Below are 22,068 nucleotides of genomic sequence, written 5' to 3' on the forward strand. Positions count from 1 at the left end.
TGTGATGACTGATGTCGCTGTGTGGTGGTTGATGGGACTGTGTGATGACTGATGTCGCTGTGTGGTGGTTGATGCGACTGTGTGATGACTGATGTCGCTGTGTGGTGGTTGATGGGACTGTGTGATGACTGATGTCGCTGTGTGGTGGTTGATGCGACTGTGTGATGACTGATGTTGCTGTGTGGTGGTTGATGGGACTGTGTGATGACTGATGTCGCTGTGTGGTGGTTGATGCGACTGTATGATAACTGATGTCGCTGTGTGGTGGTTGATGCGACTGTGTGATGACTGATGTTGCTGTGTGGTGGTTGATGCGACTGTGTGATGACTGATGTCGCTGTGTGGTGGTTGATGCAACTGTATAATGACTGATGTCACTGTATGGTGGTTTGTGTAGGTGAGAGAGTTGCTGATTCCTGGAACAAGAAGGGGTTATGACAGTATGAGGGGGTATTGGACAAGAATGAGTTGACAAATAATCAAGAGAAGGAGAGAAAGAGTGGGGATGTCGAGGAACAGCAGAAGACTGATTGGGAGAAAGGAGAAATATTAGATTGAGAAGAATATTTCTGGAATAATTAAGCAGAAACAGATCGAAAAATGTTTTAGGGGTTAGGAAAACATAACTGAGCCAGAAACATGAAGAGCATTAAACAAGAAAAAAATATCACAGTTTGTATTTCAAAATCAAATTTCAAGCTGAGATTTTTTTTACTGTTGACACCCTATACTGGTCCCCTTCTACCGCTGTGGAAGAATCTGTAATGTTTAACTGATAAGTGTTTGAATGTGAAGTAAAGTGCAGCTGTGTTTGGAAGTGGGTGTAAAGTGCAGGGACTGTTGAGTGATACAGAATGCACAGCAACAATATTGTTGAAAGTTTTCACCACTGAGAAGGATTCTGAATTTGTACAGATATTGATGTCTTGGATAAACAGCTGAAAGGTCAATTTCCTTTTAAATTTGATTATTTCCACCCTATTTTGGTCCTAACCCTCACTTGCAGTAGCTTTTAGACCCAATCTTTGCAGAAGTGGATGGGGTTGGCAGCAATTAGATTTGTGTGGAGTGACAAGAGGCCAAGTTTGAACCAACTTCTATGGACATTGCAACATTGTTGAAGATTCATGTTTTTATATTTGTGTAAAATATTTCTCAGATAAGATATCTGTGAAAGTTCATTGGAATGATACGTACTTCGTTGCAGTGAGAACACCGTGGACAATGAGCTCTTATTTCATGTCACTGGTAGGGACCAAGATAACCAGGTCCTGGTTTTGATCCTTGAGTTGTAATCTCAAGAGCTGCTTCCCTGGTGTAGTGGTTAGAGCGGAAGGTTGTGAGTTCGATCCATGGCCGCGTCACACCAAAAGATGTTAAATATGGTACTTGTTGGTCCCTGCCTTGGATGCAACAAGTACTGGTTGGCTGGGTGTCTGCAGTGTGTGTAATGTTTCAGAGTAGGATATTCATGCGTAAATGCTGCATAGTATCCCAGTGAACTAGCACTATAAAACCAGCTAGGCCTCGGGTAATACAGCAGCAGCCATACATACACATGCATCCACGACTCACCTCACCTCACCGAACCAAGTCCCAGGGTCAAAAAAAAAACACTAATTATTATCTTTGGCTTGCAATGCATACATATTGCCATTGGTTTTACTGGAGTGGTGGACATCAGAAATAACATCACCATGGGTTTAATTTTCACATGAAGCTTGCAAACCTTGATACACAGTAGGACATAGTTTAGTCATTGAGGGTCCATGTTAATAAAGGGAAGTATCACAGTCATAGTGCTGATGTCCCATTAGGGAATGGAATTTTGCAGCATTGATTGAATTTATGATAAATTGCAAAATAAAATTAAATTTATAACATTTTTATAGCCTGAAAGTTAACATAAAAGACTGAAATAGGGGTTATATGTTTTGATGAGGTCTTCATGATTAAGTATGATGTTGGTGTAGCTGGATGATGATATGAATGAGTTTTGAGTCCAGCTGTGGAAGTCTCATGACTGGGAGTAATGATGGGCTACAGCCCGGGGAAGAGTGGACATGTTGAGAGTGGCATCTCTATTAGAAGCGCAAGATGAAGCTGCCACACAGAGTTGATGACATATGACTACAGAGTGCCAAGACAGATGCTGGTGGAATGTTACAGATCAGAGCTGCTACTGTCAGCAGACATCACTGCCCCCTGGAGACTGACAGGTTTAAAAGTACTTCCAAGAGGAGGTATTCTGTGATTGGATTGGATTAAATCCACACTTCAATGATGGATCTTAAATGTTTAGAAACAAAATAATGTGAAACTTTCTTAAGTTCAAAGTTAGATGTTCAAAGTTATGTTACAGCTGGAAAGATTAATTCAAAATCAAATCAGTCCAAAGCAGTATGTGGGGTACAGTTATTTTCCAGGTGATGGGGTAGTCTAGTGGTTAAAGCATTCGCTTATCACACTGAAGACCCGCGTTCAGTTCCCCCCACATGGGCACATTGACCACATGATTGTGTGAAGCGCATTTCTGGTGTCCCCTGCAGTGATATTGCAGTAATATTGCTAAAGGCGGCATAAAACTGAACTCGCTGATAGATGCTGACCATGTTTTGGTAGTGTAGAATGTTTCAGTGTGCTGACTAAGCAAATACATGCTGAAAGGCATCTTCATTTGTCACTGAGGTCTTTCACATGATCTCTGGGTAGACCTGCTTTACATCATCAATATTTTTACAGTTTGCTATACAGAGTTTAACAATTCTGTGATGTGTCTTGGCCCATGTCCTCACTGTAAGTAATACCAACACCATGCTGGCCTTGAACCTGATTTCAGCCTCACCACTCTGCTGTAGTACTGTTCTCGAATTTCAGTAATTCATTGGTCATTACTGTGGTTAGCAAGGGTATTTTGTGTGCACTTTATTTTACACTCAAATGATGGAATATGTTTGTGTGGTGAAGGAGCACAATGGATTACACTTGAAATACTTCTTTTGTTAACTGATGAAATGTTTACATTTTCAGTCATGTACTTCCCTCATATCTATGTATTAATTTCATCTGTACCCCTTCCTATTTATCTTGCTCTCTCTTAGGCCTCGGTAAGTCCACTCTGTTGTCCTTGACCTGGTGTTTTAACTTGTTGTATTTAACCTCTGTGTTGTCCTTGACCTTCATGTTGTCTTTGACCTTCATGTTGTCCTTGACCTTAAGTTCATCTGCAGTGTGTGTGTGCTGTCTTTAACTCACAATTTGTATCATACATTGCAAGCTTTATGTATTTGATTTCAGTGTCCAACTTTCTATGCACGTTAGCCTTATACAATGAGGTACATGAGGTACTTAACTGATTGATACATGAGGGTCTCGTTGGTTTTCAAGTGTAAGACAAAATATTATGGATGACAACTTCTTTATTGTATACACATTACTGGGCTTTTCCTTGTCCTTTGTCATTCACCAGACAATGTGTATACAAGGAGTTAACATCCACAGTATCTTGTCTTAAACATAAATGGTTCGTATCCAGTATGTGACTGTGCCTATTATTGTATAGATATTAATATTACTTATAGGCATATGTAGATATTCCCATAGGTAAATTGATATAATTTTGAAGTGGGGAATTGATCCATGATTTCCTATTAGGATGAACAAATTCATTCAGTCATGCACATTCAACAATCTGCACACACTATCAATCATTGGCTCCAGTTTGACCAAGAATTAATAACACAGGTTTGTGTGTGAAAACACATACAATTTTCTTTTGATGGATATTGATTGTCTTGAGTTGAATGTATCCTGTTGTAGCCTTGGAAAATTTTATAAACTGTTATGCATAGTTTGTGAATGGTAATGACAAACATGACACAAATCATTTGATTGCTGCAGTCTTACAAATGTAACCACACCTTGAATATTCAAGGTTTATATTCACAACAATGTAAAAAGTGTTTGAAAGCATATAATCCCTTTTTCTCCAGTCTTTCTCTTGATATTTATTGATATTCCAGCACATGTCTTCTCAAACTCAAGTCATGCAGGTTGCTCAGTAAAAAACCTATTTGTCTTCTCAGTCTCAAGTCATGCAGGTTGTTGCTCAGTTGACAACATATTCTGTCTTCTCAGTCTCAAGACAGTCACTGACTTATTTAAAATCGTCACCATGAACTGAAGCTAGTTTTCACATATGACACATGGTATTGTATCAATTTGCTGAAATTCCAATTGTTCTTTAAGCTCTGTGCGTACATTTTCAAAATAGCAAGAGTGTGATTCAGGACCCAAAACCCCTTTTTCACTTAGAAGACATTTTATAAACTGTTCATAAGTAAGTAAATAAATGAGAAAAATGAAATAGAAAAGTATTATTGCTAGGAAAATGGGAAATTCATATTCTCTTTTGAATCTCTTCAGTCATCAAATACTATTATATCAGTGGCATCAGTTTACTTTTGATCCACAATCGGACATAGAACTGAGCATATTTTCGTTCACTCTGTTTATTTTGCCACCTTTGTTAGAATGCAGACAATATTCTGTAACATGCAAGCATGCCCAAATTAACATTTGAATATTACCAATTTCCTTTTTTAAAAGCTTTGTTTCCAGTGCCAGTTATTTCATGAATATCCCCTGACAATCTTCTCCATGAGAAGTTATTTATTCAACAGTTTCAATCAGAACATCCACAGAAAACCAATAGCTTTCGTGGAAACAGTACTTGCTGTTTAAAAAGCCTTGCCATTGCTTGCTTGTCACTTTTGGAAGAACAGTAATGTCTTTGTCACATGCTAATTACCTCCCCTGTGAGACCTTGACATATGAAATAATATACACTTAGTTATAAAATATACCTGTCCCTGATAACCTGTCAGTCAAACTGCATCTTCAAAATTACCCTTTTCGCATAGAAAAATATAATTACAATAGCACAAAACCTTGCACGATGGACATACTAGGCTTGCTATTTCTGTCAGATAATGAGAGGTTTGATGGTAACAACTGAAGTCTTTCAGTGTATCCCTTGCTGCAGATCAAGAGATGGGAAAACTCCGACCTTTTTCATGCTCTCTGAAACAATCAATTTCCCCTTCTCCCAAACCAAAGAATGGAATCCCCAGATAATTACAGTCTGTTGATTCAGCACACCTATATCTAAATTTGGTTGCAATCAGTGCTCTGTGGAAAACCAAGTCATTATATGATAGTGGTAATGTGGAGCCCCTGTTAGACATGAAGGATCTAATTGTTTACCATAGTTGCTTAGGACTCCTCAATGGCACTCACAGACCTGGAGCCAGACATCAGCCTCTGTGCCACATCTTGACGCACTGTCTTACGTCTGGACAGGAAGGACTTTTATTAACTTTATTCCAACCTAAGTGCTCCTTGATTTTTGGCTTGGACTTGACTGGTGAAAAGATTCATGCTTCATATTGAGGGTTTGGTGGGCCATACTAGCTGAGGCAGTGTACATCTGCATCCTTTGTTGTCTCATTTAGACTTTCCATTGGTCGTATTAATTTAGGATACAGGCAGTGATAATGGACAGTGTTATGGCTTTTCTATTTGATTGTAGGTCACTTACAATGATATCATTGCTTTTGTAGACAGGTTTGGTGTAAGTTGGTCACATTTGTAGAATTAATGTCCATTGTGTAAGTCACTCGTGTGTCCAAGAACTGTGAGGATTTGAAGACAAGTTCTGATGTCCCAGGGTTGAGTACATCAATATTTTCTTCCCGTATCTTTAGAAAGTAGGTTTTTTCATGCACTGAATAATATCCCTTTTTAGCCTTATGACTATCAAGCTGACGTTTAAAAATGTATTTTCAGCAATCGTAAAAGCTTTATGGCAAACCTAGATGTATGTTTTTGTCATACAATTACTATGGAAATATCTTTACATTCGATATCCCAGTAACTACACCCAAGACACCACTTAGTGCCACTAAACAAATCATATTAATTTTGTTTTTAATCAGTGTAAAGCGCTCCAGATTTCATGAACATATACAGCCCTGACTATGTGTGTTGTGTTCAGTTCGCACTAACTAGTGTTTCCTTGGTTCTAATCTGGGCATGAAACTGTGTGCATGAGGGTGATTTAACAAACTAATGATGAAAGCTGTCAAGTGCTGGGGATGGCCAGCAGCAGGGCTGGGGAAGCTGACCCGTGACAGAGGACCAGTTGGAGTAGAAATCCACAACCACTGAAGTAGGCACAATGGATGAAGCATGGCTTGATTGAGGAATGATTGGCAAGGATTTGGGGGTTAGGATTATTTTTCACTTTGCTGTGACTATTTGTGATTTCTTGCAACGATGCTGTCAACTCCCCAAACAAGCATGGCTCGACAGTCATGTCATTCAAAGTATAATTACTAGAGTCAGATTTTCAGCTATTTTTTTCTCAACACTTCACACAACAATTTCAGATAAAATGACCCTTGTCCTACCTGCAAGTGTAGGAAAAATGTAAACAGAGTCTTTGTAATGTGACACGGATTCCTTTCTCTGTGTTGTTGATGTTGTTAATAGTTCTATTTAGATACCGATCTGGTATTACCCTGAAACATTCATTTAAGTTGTGCAAAAAAATGACAGGAATTCAAATTCTCATGATAAGGACATTACCTTCATATATACTTGGTTATTTTTTGTCAAATTGAACTTATAAGGTAACTGCACAGTGTTTCCAAAATCTGGGCATCAGATCAACTTGACATAACTTAATCAGACCATCATTTTCAATGTCAGGCTGTACTTCATTTTAAGTACATTTCAGAAACTTCATCAACCCAAACTTACCACATTCCGTTCACACAAGTCTTTGTAAGATCCTATAAGATAGCCTATCCCCAGTGAACAAACTGAGGTTGAGGAATGAGATACTACCATGGCTGTGTTAAACACCATCATCACAAGCCACTCAGGAGGAAAATGAATCGGTCAAAGTGGACATCATTTCCGTAAAGTAAGATTGGAAGCCAATGAAATACTGCCCATTAAAGGTATCTCGGTAGAGAAATTACTATAGATAATCAGCTATGCCAAGCCACTCCACCAGTGACTGTTAATCTATCCAACCACATGTGTTACAAATAGACGCCAAAATTTGCTGAGTAATTTATATCCCTGGAAAGAATAATAGTTGTCTAATTGTTTCTTGGGTTTGGTTGCAAACGTCTGGAATACAGGCCTTACTGATTCTCAGCACGCACTGCTCAGTAGTTCATCCTGCTGTTGTGTCTTCACTTGTTACTAGGAGCTCACTTTGCTTTGATTGGAATAGCTGCATCAGATAGAATTAACTCTAGATTGTTTGTTAGTATTGGGCCTCACTTGGAGAAGCTAACACCTCTTGACCTTTGTGTCACTTTGGAGGCTAGACTGATGTAGGGTGGTTGGTTCGTTTGTAGTTGAGGGAAATACTTGGTGCTTGACGATCACAAGTGTGGTGGTATACAAGTTAATTTATGTTAAGGGCATTTGGTGAATGTTTTCTGAATCTGACTGAAATATTTCTTTCATTATCCACTCATGTTTGTCATTGCCAGTTCAAGTTGCATCTTGTGGACATGTGGATGTATGCTAGATTTGTGGCAGGTCAGGGTTTTCTTTTCATGTGAGAGTTGGGAACATTACTGTCTTGCTTGCTCGGAATATGAGTTCTAGGGAAGTTTCTTCTTGCTTTGCATGGTATGAGAGAATTGGGTTGGCTACATAGCGCTTCATATGGAGCGTCACGTCGTGCACCATATGTAAAAGTATCGAACAGGGTAATCATTTCTCGATTTCTGTGTGGTAGTTACAATTTCTACCACTGAAAGTTAGGAGAGTTACAGTTTGAATACTAGTGTGTCATAATCATGGTCAGAAAACAAGAGATTCATTTTTGCTTGTCATTTTAAAGAGATTTCTTACAAACCAGAGATATTTCTTTCTATAGAATGAACATTGAATGGATGGTAACAGTGTGTGATTGGTTTTCTTATGAAAACACGAATAATGATATATCGGTGTAGCCATCTTTCCAAACAAACCTACCCAGGGCATAACATTTTGAAAAGCCTGAATGTTGTCTATGGTGTACTGTTTCATGCTGAATTTTGACACATGTTTTGAGGGCATCCAGTTGGTTGATTTGAGTCAACTCTTCACTGCCTGTCGTCAACCAGTAAAGCAGGTTAATCTCCAGACTTAATCTATTGAATAACCACATAGTTCTTCCAAAAAATGTCAAAATATTGGTTCGGTGTTCCAATTACAGAATGTAAATACATTTATCTCAAATTCTGTCTGCATGAAGAGATTGATTGTGCAAAAAGTATAAGGTTGGCCATTTGCTTCAGAATAGAATAGAATCGAATCAATACACTTTATCTTAAGGACATGAAGTTTGAAGAAAAACAAACATTTTAAGTGTGTTTTTAATGAATATATTTTTTCAGTTTGGCCCGAAGATCTTCAACTGAATCAATATATATTTGAATTTTGTTTTTTAAATCAAAACTAGCTATTTAAACTCTCCTTCTGTTAAATTGTATTGTGAAAAACATGTTCAGGGCCCCATTTCACAGAGCATAACTAAAGCTGTGAAGATATGAACTCCCTTGTGCAAACCAAGACTTTGGAAAGTTGTCATGTTGGAATAAGGAGCAAGAATTGTAGCAAAGTTTTAATGGTGGAATAAGGAGCAAGAATTGTAGCAAACCAAGACTTTGCAAAGTTGTAATGGTGGAATAAGGAGCAAGAATCGTAGCAAACCAAGACTTTGCAAAGTTGTAATGGTGGGATAAGGAGCAAGAATTGTAGCAAACTAAGACTTTGCAAAGTTGTAATGGTGGAATAAGGAGCAAGAATTGTAGCAAACCAAGACTTTGCAAAGTTTTAATGGTGGAATAAGGAGCAAGAATCGTAGCAAAAATAGGTCATAGTGCAAACTTCATGTTTATTTCAAGGGCTAGGCTTGATTTTTCTCCTAAACAGTTGAACAATTTATTAAGTGTGAGATATCAGCTACTGACCTAAGCTCACCATAAGAAAATTATAAGATTTTCATCCCAATCTGTTGGGCTGCCACACTTGCACACATTGTTTTATTGTCAGCAGTAACTTGCAGAAAATGAGAGTGGTTTGTGCTCCCTTTCTCTCAATGATGGAAGATCATGTGTTACAAAACATTCTTTTTTAACGTGAGTCAACAGTTAGTGTACACAAATGCCTTGAACAATGTCTTTCTTCAAAATTAAGCAAACATATCTTATACAGTCTGGATGACAATCTGGGGCTCCTTTTCCCAAAGTAACCTTTAGTGAGGTTAACCTTAACTCCAATTCTTTAACATTGCCCTGAGCTAAAGGTCACCTTAGTGACATGTGTTCATCCTAGTGCTCAGTGAAAGGGAACCCTGATAATCATGTTTACCTTAACTGATACAAAGCAGAAACATGTGTATGAAATCTGGTGACAGTACTGCAAAGTACCTCAAACAAACTCCCAATTTGATTTTGACATATGGTTGCCTTGGGCTTTTCATTTACCAACACAGCATCACTCTATCTGGTCAGCTTCACAGCGATGCAGCGTTATTCATATCAGTATTCCTTTTGATCAACTATTCTGAAAACTGTGAATACAATAACACCAAGCAAAAAAGTAACATAGATGAAGAGAAGCACAAAAAACACTGATATGAGCATCAGTTGTTGCTGATGGTGTGTCCGCTTCATGTTAACATTGATGTCATCTGCACCTGGCTTGTGTGGTGTCCACATGTAGTGAAATTAAGGAGGGTTCCATGCTACTGGTTCACACTTGTTTCAGAATATAAGTGCCAAATCCTTCATCTTTCCTTTAGCTTTTGATTTGTTGTTTGAGAAGATTTCTATGGAATTTGTCTCAGTCATTTCCACCTTGTTCTCTTTTGATTATTTTGGGGTCAGCTCTTCAATGATTCAAGGAATAGTTTATGGTCTTATCTGTGACATGAAAATGCCCTTAAACGTATTTCATTCCAGTAAATGCGGTCAACTATTCCGGGTTGCAGACAAACTCCTGGAAGCAAGAGTAGACTCTCATTGTAGTGGTGGAGAAATTGACAGGAGGAAGGTTATTTGAAATGGCATATTTTTTAACTATGTGCGCTATTTAATGAAAGCAAATACACATCTTGGTCAAGAAAGTACAGCCCATATTTTTGGTCTTGAAAACAATTGACATACATATGAGACAGTTCCCTGAGGGCTTAATGTGTCACCTTAGCCTCAATTATAACCTGATTGGAACATTAAAAGGAGATATTGTTATGTCATATCATTTACACAAGGCAAGTTTTCCATGTGATAGAGGGACAGTGAGGTAGGCAAGTGGTTAAAGAGCTGGCCTCTCAGGGCAAAGACCTGGGGTTTAATTACACACATGGGTACAGCGTGTAAAAATATACTCACTGCATGTGAAAGAATTGTATCTGATGCCATTAATGACTTCAGTTGTCTTTGTAGTATAGCATGTTATCATATGAAACAGAAAGAAATGGTTGTACATGATGGAATGATGTAAGCCTGTCTCTGTTTTCTTCTGTCATAATATGCTTTGTTGTCCTTCATTCTTAATATTATTTATTTAGTCTAGAACTGAAAATCTAGTTTGTTATGTGTTCACATCAGTCACTAGTCATAAGTCAAGCAATTTCGGAACTTTGATAGGTATCATATCAGCTGATGACTTCAATTCCATAAAAGAAATGATATAGGAACAAAAACTTGTGAGGTGAAATTTCACCAGATTGTGATTGTGTAGTGTTTGAAACTGATGTCATACAAGTATGGGTCATTGTTGCTACTGGTCATCATTGGTGGTCACGTCTGTGACACTTAATGCAGTGTGTCATAATAAGTTATAGGCCCAAGACATATATTCTATTAATATAGATTGAAATATGTACACAACCGTTGCTCAACTTATGACCAACAGTATATCATGTGTTGCTGTAGTTTGTTTACAGTTTTTGTTTTCATGTAGTATTTCCTGTATTGTTTGTGTTGTCACTTGTAGTGTTATTAACATCTATAGATGATTCTGTTAAGAGACATGCTTTGTGTATCTAACATGCTTTAAGTCATCTGAAACAGATCACTGATTTTGACTTAAGTTTGTATCGTTTTAAAGAAAGTTTCTTTGTAAAGCTTTTGTTAGTTTTTCATAGCATGTTATAAGATTATTCACTTGTTTAGTAGATACATTTTTGTAATATTTGAGATTTTTATGTATGGACATTAGTCTATAAAGATGCAGTGAGGTGTAAGTAGAATGGAATGATGAAGTATTAGCAGTCTTTATCATCTCGAGGCCTAGTGGTGGAAGCATTGGCTTTTAAAGCCAAAGACCAAGATCTGATTCCCCACATGGGTACAGTGTGTAAAGACCATTTCTGGTATGACAGAAATGTGGGACATTCATGTTCATATGTAGTTTTTACACTTCCTTTATTCTGTTGGTAAATATTGGTAAACTCAGTTATTTTGCTTTTCTTCTTTACTGTTAAGCAGCAAGACATGTATTAAACCTGCTAATGGTTATTAATTTTCTGAAAATTCGCCAGAATGATACCATTTCTAGTCACAAATTCATTTTGAAAAACGTTTTGTTGTCATGTAGCCTTGCGTTATTTGTCACTTGACATGCTGTCAGTTTTTGTGGAGCAGATGTGTAAAGTTTATTTTGATATATAGACTTTTTCAACGCCATCCTTCATAATTTCCGTGCTGTTAAATTGGAGATCAGTATAACATCCCTGTTCTGTGTGTGCCATGTGAAGCACATGTTTGTCACGTCCATTGATTGTAGTGCTTTTGTTGCTTATTGTTTGATTAATGGTGTCAACTTCATCTTCAGACCTTGGGCAGTTTGCATTTTGGTGAAAAATATCAGGTATTTTGAAAACCCCACCATTGTTTTGCATTTCTCTATTTTCCTTTGTCCATGTTTTCCATATGTCTTGCTACACTTGCCAGATCGACAGTTTGCTATTCGTGTCTTGTATGTGTGTCTCTGTTCTCACATCCTGCAAAATGTGTTTTATATCATGCAATTACAAATGTATCACATTCAAAACCTTTTTTCCTTTCTTCATGAAACTTTGTAAATTTGATAATGCATTTTTCGAAATTTTATTGAAATGTTAGATATGTTTCAAAATATATTTGGATTTAGCAAATACCACCATTTACATGTTCATGACAAACTGTATGAATTATTTTCAAATGAGAGACTTTTTCTTTGATAATTTTGCAGTTAATTCAAACTATTTTGAATGACATTGGATTCTGTCTCTGGACCTCATTAAAAAGCATTCTTATTATAATGCTCTTTGAATATTCATAATGTGAATTGAATGCTCTTTGAATATTCATAATGTCTTTCTTTGTTTCTTAATAAATAGCTTAACAGTGTAGATGAACTTAATGAAGTTAAGGTAAAATATGAAATTATTACTGTGCCAAATATCCACTGAACTGTAACAGCTGAGGAATGAGATGGTGTAGCTACATCTGTCAGGCTGACATTTCACCATACATGTCCCCATTTGTGTCCATCTCATACCTTCATGGAAAATAATTCATCCCGGCCTACACTTTATCAACATATCACTGAACCTAATGAAATAAAAATCATTATCATTCTCGTCAATTTCTTCATGACAAAGGCATTGGAACATTCTTGAAAAGTCTTCAGGTACACAATCAATCTATTTTAAAAGTGAAATTTTACAAAGCAACAAACAGTTCAATGGATAATTTGTTTTGAAACACACTTTTTTTCATTGCTTCAGTCACATTCAACTTAAATGAAACCATTTTCAAGCTCTTACTACGAAGTTGATTTTCTTCCCAATTTGTTAAATCATTGGTACAGTCCACTCCAGTTTGCTGCACAGTGTTTGAGATGATTGAATGCATTATATGAGTGTCGTGTTGCTGATGTTGCAAGTATGTGACACAGGTTGTTGAGGATGGTGACGCAGGAAAACAACACTAGTTGTAGAAGAACTCGCAAAGAAAGCATCATGGGCGGACGCCAATCTGACCACAAGTGTGGCCACAATGGCTGCTATATATAGAGTTGTTTGGGTGATCCCTTTAAGTCTGTCTATACTATTTCCACTTGGGGCATGTGACCCTAGGAGAGAACTCTGACCTGAACCATGGCTGATTAAGCCCTTAATCTTAATGCTGAATACTTAACTCATGATTATTGCCTTTTCTTGCTGAGGTTGCAGGCCTCACTGTGAATTTCTATAGTAATAGTGTTCACTTGAATTGTTATCCTGTAATGTTTGCAATCTACAAACTGTGACAGTTGACAGGTTTTTCTTGTTTGTTTTCAATAAAAGGATTATGGAATGCACTGAGGATAAATAAAAACAGTATTAGATATCCTTTGAAAAAGATGTGTATTTTACTTCAATAACTTTTTCGTATGTGTCGAGACATCCATCCATATTAGTTTGTATTAATGCTATAAGTAAGGCTGCTATTTCGGGAAACACAAGCATCTGTTTAATGATTATGGTTGTATGAAAGACCATCACTTGTGATTTTAGAAACTGAAGTTTATTACAAAGTGAAATTGAATTCAGTGGTGTTTTTCACTTTCACACAAAATATCAATTGTTTCTGACTTTCACAGTAGCTGTAGGTAATGTTGTAAGATGTCGAAGCTGTAGTTGTGTTGTTAAGAATGCAGAGTGAGACCACCTTGTGCCATTAGTGTAAATTGATCAATGATTAGTCTCATTATAGAAACAGCTACAGGTGGCATTAAGTCAAGTTATATTTGATTACCACTGGAATTAGATCTTGAACCCAGAATTGCCATGTTGTTTTGACAGAATAAACTAACTTAACGCAAACTAAGTGCCAGAATTACAAAGTGGTCTCAGGGATCCTGACAGATAGCACACAACTCCAGGGAACAGGGACAGTGCACTTGGAGCATTCTGAAATTATTTTCTTACGAGTTAACCAGCATTTACCCTTTCCTCCAACCGTAATTTGTTGTCGAAAGAATACTTCAAAGAATTGTATGACTCCTGCAATTGTGAGGAATACTTGTTTGCTCCAACAAGAACAGTTATTACTGAGAAAGGTCACATTTTCCTACATAAATGAAGAAATATGGACCTCATTTGCGGACTTCCTGTTAATTTGCAACCCGAAAGCAATTTCAAAATTGATCAACTAGGTACATGAAAAACAAAGATTTATACATGAAAACAGCCTCGTGCAGAATGAATAGCACCTGCATGACCAGTTTGGTTTTGGGCAATGAAATTGACAAATGTGTCATTATCCCATTAGAGGTTCACAATTTACCTTCTGCTTCTAGAGTTCCTCAGTGAAAACACAAATGCACCTGCAATTACTGAGAATAATTTAAGGCTTTTGCAGGAAAACAATAATCAACATTGTTGCTCTGGTGGGTTAGAAATATATGGTTGTGATGTGCAGTTGGCATGGTAGAAAGCTGCATGATTGATTATCACGTTAGCCTGTACCCCCTGCACAGCATAATTGACATCCTGTGTGCAGTTGTCAATCACATGCATGTCAATCCACAGGGCGTAAAACTGACTTCACATTTTTTACATAGGACTTTAATGCTTCAATTTTTATAAAGCTGTACAAAACATTTTGTATTTACTGATCTTCAATTATTCATGAAGTAATTATTGAGTTTGAGATGTAAATAAGACTTGAGTGTGAATGAGAGTGTATGCATCTCTGATGTCAAAGAGCTGACCCAGTAGCATGTTTCTGTGTGAATGCTGGAATCAGAGACCATCTATTATATGGTCTCTGCTGGAATTGATATGCTGGCCAGAATGTCATCATATTAGATCAAAATTTCATTCCAGATTTAAATTTTGATGGAATATTTATGTGATGAAAAAATAATAGAAACAGCATGTTGATGATTTGATAATTTATACAGAACCCAGACAATTTTTCAAAGGTATGTTAAAAAACATAGTTTCCTGAGAGTTTCATGTTGATTATGCCTAAAAAATTAAATGATGTGTGATAATTTTGGCTGATGTGTTTCGATGATGTTTTCCAGTGAATTATTTACACACAGTTAATCTTTGCTACTACTTTCTTCCATTTTTCAGTCATTGTTAAACAAGCAGTGTAATTGCAGCTTGAATGCATTCATCATTAACCCTTCATGTGAAGAATGCCATCATCTGTTGCATATTGCATTATTGAGATTAGACTGGACTTAACTTCACAGTGCCTCCTGAGTAGCAATGTGTCATAAATTTGACCTCAGTTTCAATTATTTTTTGCTTTTCGTTGATTTTTTTTTCTTACGTACAAGCTCATTAAAATTTGAATTTTCAACATGATTTTTATACTCTCTCCATCAAATTCTGACATTCTGCATTGGAGGATGATTGCTTGAACTTTCTAATCAGCCAATCAGCCCTGGAACTTCAAAATTCTGTGATTGAGTGAATAAATCATGTGGCATGTCATATCTGACTTGTTAGTCACAAAACTAGTACTAAATATATGATGTTATGGGACATATGAACATATGTTATCATTGCTCATGGCGCAGACAAGCAAATGGTTTTAGCACAAATATATTTTCTGAATTAGTTTTCTTTCTTTTAAAATTTCCAATCTAAAGTTTCAAAGAAAAGAAGCCAAATTGTTTTTTACATCTGAGTGAATCAAGAATCAAAGTTTTCAAGAATCATTTTGATTGGAGGGCCGAAGTTGACTCAAGGTACCCCTGATGTGCCTTTTGATGGATTGTTTGTCAGGTCTGGAAGGAGAGATGTATTGAATCTGATCTGAATTTAATGAGATTGCATGTAATAATGATTTTAACTAACCCACAGCTTCCTCCATGAAAGGACATTTCTTGACCTGAATGTTGCCAACAGTGATGAATCTTATTTCCTTCAAGGGTACGGCAGTGAAGACCTTGTGCTTTTAATGTTTGATTGCTTCCTTCCAGTAGCTGGGCCTCGAAGCCAGTGATCCCACCTTCACTCCGTAACCTACTGTGTCTGTTTGACGGACTCTGTATCTGACTCACTTTGATCCACATTCCAGGCACCGGAAGGGGAGAACCAGCCCAGCACAGATGTGGATCTGTTTGTGTCTACTGAGAAGATCATGGTCCTGAACACCGATCTGCAGGTCAGTTCATCCTGCCGACCACATGGGGATTTGGAGGGATGATTCCATACTCAGAAAGCCTGTCTTGCACTAACACACTCACTGGACTGCTAATTAGATCTTTTTTATCAGACATGATGTCATCATCATACCTTGATTTGTTTGGCTGCAATATCGTTGATTCTGACATTCAGGAACACATATGTGAATAGATCAGTCATCATGTCATTGTCATAAAAACAAATGATCTCTTGGTAACACTTTTCCTTTTATGCCCACACTGTCAACCACTGGTTTACAAGATTCAGACAACAAAAATAACATGTCCATGATGGATAACTGAATTTGCTGACCCACATGTCCTCACCCTTATCACATTTAATGTACGAAATGACTCTGCTTGTAAGTTTTAACATCAATGCATTACTGTAGAAAGTGACCAGTGACTGGCAAAACCTCCTGTCATCAGTATCCTAGGACATATTTTTCAGAACTGAACTCTTTCCTTGAGGACAATACAACCATCTCCTTCCAAAATACTCATGTAATGCAGTCTTATTTGGAGGGCTTACATGTATTATACTGAAAGACTCCCATATTAAAAGTGCACTGTAGTTTGTATGTGTCGCAAACTATGAGCAAAACAAAACCTACTGAAGGAGGAAGGATTGGCCATTGCCTGAAATCTGTGGAAGTATGTTCTTTCCTTCAGAAAACATCCTCGGCTTAATTTCCCACAAGCAATTATTGTTCGTCTTTATAATGGCTTCAAATATCCTGGCCATTTCCCAGACCCAGTTTAGCCTACTGCATCAATTTCCTATAAAACATATCGCTGACAATCATGTAATTTGCTCTCTCTTCTTGCACACTGCAAGGTTTTCCATAGAGTTGTTGTAATTGTCATCAAGTCATTTAGCCCCTGTAACAGAAGCCCTGTAGCCATGTAAACCAACACCCTTGTTTACTGCAGGAAGTGTCTGTATACTGAGAAAGGGGGACACAATCACTGGGATTGGGCTGTGTGGTCTATAATCGTCCTGAAACCCTATTCTTCTATCGGGAGACCTCTCCACTGTCTTGACAGTTTTCACACGCCTTGTCTGACATTTTCACATTACTGTCACCAATTACTTCCAAAGTAACATGTTTTGTAATAAATTGCCCTTAACTTGATGTGGCTGGTACATTAGTAGATGTTGAATATCTTGTTAGCTTCGAAGACGAGAAAATGAAATGGGGTTGGATCCATCCTTGTTTAGCATCAAATTACAGCCTGAGTTTTTCAGAATGTTCATTAAAGGAAATGAGGTCATTATGATAAAGTTAATAACATTAAAACCTCTTACAATTATAACAAGCAAAAACATATGATCAAAGTAGATATGATTAGTATTGAACAGGTGGTTGCTTACAATCACTTTCAAATAATTACTTAGAATCATGTTTTGTTATCCAGGAAATTATGATGGACCATTCGTTAAGGACGATATCCTATATTGCGGATATTGGTGATATTCTGGTGATAATGGCACGACGTCGCCTCATCACAAGTCCTGATTCCGAATCTCTACGTAGAAGACGACAGGCAAAGATTCTGTGTCATGTCTTCGAGTCGGACGAGGTAAGTGCTATCAAATTAGTCCCATTTGCTGGAGAAGTGACACCATGTTCCAGTGCATGCCAATATTAGGTCTTCGTTGATGGACTTGGACTCACTCAGTGGAGATGCTCATATGCTCAGCATCACGTCATCTATCCCTGGAAGAAATCTCCCAGTTTATGATCTTATGTTCATTACCTTGGGCCATGATAAACTCATGAGACTGTTTTCTCCATCAGCCCCATTGCAAAACCACCCATCTCATTCAATTTTACAGGCCAGTGACGGCCATCCAAGTACATGAACTTCTGTGCTGTCATCAACATTCTAGACTTCAGTCACTTCTGAAACACAAGGGTGGTTGGCAGCCTAGTGGTTAAAGTGTCAGCTTGCCACGCTGACATTCCAGGTTCGATTGCCAACATTGTGATATTGCTGGAATATTTCAAATAAGTGACAGAAAACCATACTCACTCTGATGCACATGATTGTACATAAGCGTGTTACATGATTGAATTTATTTTGGCCTGAAAATTCTCTTAACCTGTTCATGGTAGAACATCAAGGGATGCTTTCTATGTAATTTTGAAATATTTTCTTGTGGGAGTGCTTTCATTCAAGTAATTATAGCTGTTTGTGTGATCTTTTTTCTTTTCCCCTGACTTCCAACACTTTTTGTCCTGTAAGAACCTTTGCAAAGATGGATCTATTCAAGTAGCTGTTATTCTTGGGTACTGCCAATCTGCTCGATGCTGTTTGTGTCCTGCCTGTGAATGGTCTGAACTTCTTCCACAGATTTCCTGCTGCTGTTTCTGGTACATGATCTTCTTTTCAGCAAATAAAGGTTCTGAATTTCAAAGAACCAAACATAAAAGATGTCAGTATATGTAATTCCTCCACCCAGTCCACAGGACAGACAACTCCTGAAGCTGAATTTGGCCTTAATATGACATTTATACCAGTTAGGACTGATTCCACTGAATACATTTTTGCTACAAAATGTTTCCTGTTGGTGTTTAAATTCTGTTTGATATCTCTTTGACTCCACATTAAATGACTATGGTATACTTTTTTCAATATTTATGTTTTATGGTCGTCTTATAACGATGCCAAGAGGGTTGATACGTTCATCAGTTCATTATAAAAACTGCCTGTCATTCCTATGCTTTCTTTGTAATTAATGCAAGGCTTATCAAACACATCACTTACAGATGTATTTAAGTATTTGAAAATAATGCTTTGAAAGGCCATGTTCTGCACCAGAGAGACTCGAATGATCATTGACCAGGACCAAAGTGTCTCTCCGTGACATTTTCTTGTACACAATTCATTTGAAGCACTAAGATTGTGCAAGGATTACATCAAATGCTGGACTGTTTTCATCTCATACAAATCTCATAGAACATCTGACATATCTTTTCAAATCTTTGTATTGGCAGCATTGCATTTCTAACATGTACTTCTGCAGATCAAGTTGACCTGGGAACTGAGTTAATCCTGCACCTTTACCACAACCTAGCATTGGTCTTTCAGTGCTGACTTGTAGATACGGAAAAACATTGGGAATAATTTGGTTTGAGATGAGGAAATAGGCTATTCCAGTTCATGTGTTCAGACATGACTTCTGGGAAGATTCTGTACCACAATGGAACACAAATAAACGAGGCACAAGGCACAGAGGTGATTGTAAGTCACTGAGGTAACCTCAGTGCGATGTAACGAATAGGAGTTAGCGTTAACCATAGTAAAGGTTGCTTTGTGAAAAAATAGTCAGATTGTGGGGAAAGTGTATTTGTGAAGCTATAGTGTATGCTTTTTGACCAATGGTACTTATTGTTCATGCTGTCAACCACTATGTGGTCCAGGATGGATTTTATGCAGGTTGACACGTAACAGAAGCGTAAAACAAAATGAATTAATTAGTTTGAATGCTGTCCAGTCAGCCAAACTGTCCTTGCTTATCATGACTGGATGTGCTCATACTGATTTGTTAGATTAGAATAGAAATATTGTGGAGGTGTTTGTCTTACTTGGCAACATAGCTTCAAGTTGCTGGGATATTGATTGGCTTCATCACAATAATTAGAGGAGGACCAGGTGGCCAAGTGTCACTGTGCATATTGCACAGTTGTGTCCCTTATGCATGTCCCTTAAATCCTAGGGGGTATTTCATGTGTTCACCACTGTGGTATACAGAACAAGAGAATAACTTGTGTTGCTTCTGCTTCTTTCCACATCAAGTTGATATCCCCATGATGTAACTGAAATACTGTTTCAGTGTTACACCTAGCTCACACACTCACAATAATTACTATATGCTACTTTCAAATGAAAGCATGACATGTTTTTGATTCTGTATATGTCATGTATCTAAATTGATCTATTTTCAAAAAAGCTGTCTTATAAGATGTTTCCATGTGAACCAAACACTTTTGCTTCTTTTTACCAATAAGAATGTATGGGCCCGTGACGGAGACATTGCTCTAGGCATATGTGGCTAGTTTTGACAAATGAAACAACTACATAAGAAAGTTGGTCTTTATTTTAATCATCTCTTCCATTGCTTTTAAGTAACATAGATGTGTAATGGTTATGACTCAAGAATAATACATTTCCATCTTTTATGTGTCTGAAAGTGATTATATCTCCAGATGTCTTACCCTTTATTTCACGAATGAGCAGATACCACTTGCTGCCTCATCAGGTCCTTGTGCCAATTTGTTGCAAAGATGCCGTACTGCAAGCTTGAGCAGTGTCCGGCTATGTGTCCCTATGTTGCTTGAGCACAAGTGTGTACACATAATAGTAACAGTAATAAGTACATTTATAATGTGCCAAATCCAGACACAAAAAGTGTATGCTTATAGTGCTACATGAAAGATACAGACATCACCAAGTTAAGAGATTGCAATTAGAAAGATTAAAGCCTATAGAACTGGGTGAAGAGAAATGTCTTGAGACTGTCTTTAGACATTTGGAGAGTTTGGATTCCTTTAAGATGATGTGGGAGTTTGTTCCAGAGAGTGGTGGCATTGTAAGTAAAAGATCTCTGACCAAATCATTTCAGAAGTGGGGTTGGAACAGAGCATAAATGTTGTTGGGCAGATCAGAGGACTCTAGATGGGTGGTAGCCTGGTGTGAGTTCTGACAGGTAGGAAGGTGCTGAGTAGTAATAACACTGATAGGCCAATGAAAGCACTTTATACTGAACACGTGCTTCAACAGGTAGCCAGTGCAGTTTCATCAGTATGGGTGTGATGTGCACGGATTTCTTTGATTGTGTAACTATCTTTGCGGCAGAATTCTGAATGTGCTGAAGCCTGGACATCTGTTCTTTGGTGATGTTGCATAAGAGACTATTACAGTAGTCCAACTTGGGTAGCACTTAACTCCTGACAAGCATGTGAGCAGTAGCAGCAGACAACAGGTGCCGGATGCTGCCGATGTTCCTGAGATGATAGTGACAAGCTCTGCAGGTCATAGTGATGTGCTGATCCATCAACAGGTCATTGTCCAGGATAACTCTGAGATTTCTAACACTGTCAGTGAGAAGAACATAGGACTTTCCAACACTAAGAGAATAGATGTTTGCCTTGTTTTGCTTATCACATGTATCAATCAATATGGCTTCTGTCTTGTCTGTGTTTAATTTCAACATATTTGTGTTCATCCAACTCTGAATGTTGCTGGTGCAGATACCCATATGAGAGACACATCCTGAGTCTTAAGGAGCTGCTGGCCATACAGTGGATGTAGATGTACAAATACAGCACTACTCTTGGTGTAAAGTGCAGGACCCAGATTTCCGAAGCTGTCTTAGCGCTAAGATAGTTGTAAGTAAGTGTTAATATATGGCACTTATGACTATCTAAGTGCTAATACAGCTTTGAAAATCTAGGCCCAGGAGTCACAAGGCTGCTGCTGAATCACTTCTGTCCATCAGATATGGTCATGAATCCTCCTTCATGATAAATCATCATTTTCTGAAGGCAGTGATGATGATGTAGGGGTTAAATAATCATTACTAAAATGAAATAGGGTACAAGTGTCAGCATGTACAGAGGGTCTTAAATTTTGACACTTTTTGGCAGTGTGTGAAGGCCTTATATCCTACATCGTGAACTTGCTTTGGGATTATGGCAAGTACCACTTAACTTTCATGCCTGATTTTGAACACAGCATCAGTCATCAACATTGTCAGTTTTAAAATTAGAAAGAATTTATTTATGAATGGTCATCAAAGCTTTGATCATAGCT

At 37.6% G+C, this 22,068-nt stretch overlaps 2 protein-coding genes across 13 annotated transcripts in view; one reads left to right on the forward strand and one right to left on the reverse strand.

Annotated features, from left to right (window-relative positions):
- LOC137278103 (organic cation transporter protein-like) overlaps window positions 1-22,068 on the reverse strand; it is a 512,032-nt gene that overhangs the window by 106,829 nt on the left and 383,135 nt on the right. The window lies entirely within an intron of this gene.
- The window catches only part of LOC137278088 (amyloid-beta A4 precursor protein-binding family A member 2-like), a 136,327-nt gene that overhangs the window by 58,922 nt on the left and 55,337 nt on the right, over window positions 1-22,068 (forward strand). For all 12 annotated transcript variants that reach the window (XM_067810178.1, XM_067810182.1, XM_067810188.1 and 9 more), the window contains 2 exons: window positions 16,143-16,229; window positions 17,668-17,832. In XM_067810178.1, the coding sequence (XP_067666279.1) occupies window positions 16,143-16,229; window positions 17,668-17,832 (252 nt within the window). The remainder of the gene's footprint in view (window positions 1-16,142; window positions 16,230-17,667; window positions 17,833-22,068) is intronic.

Source organism: Haliotis asinina, chromosome 3, assembly GCF_037392515.1.
Source record: "Haliotis asinina isolate JCU_RB_2024 chromosome 3, JCU_Hal_asi_v2, whole genome shotgun sequence".
NCBI lineage: Eukaryota > Metazoa > Mollusca > Gastropoda > Lepetellida > Haliotidae > Haliotis > Haliotis asinina.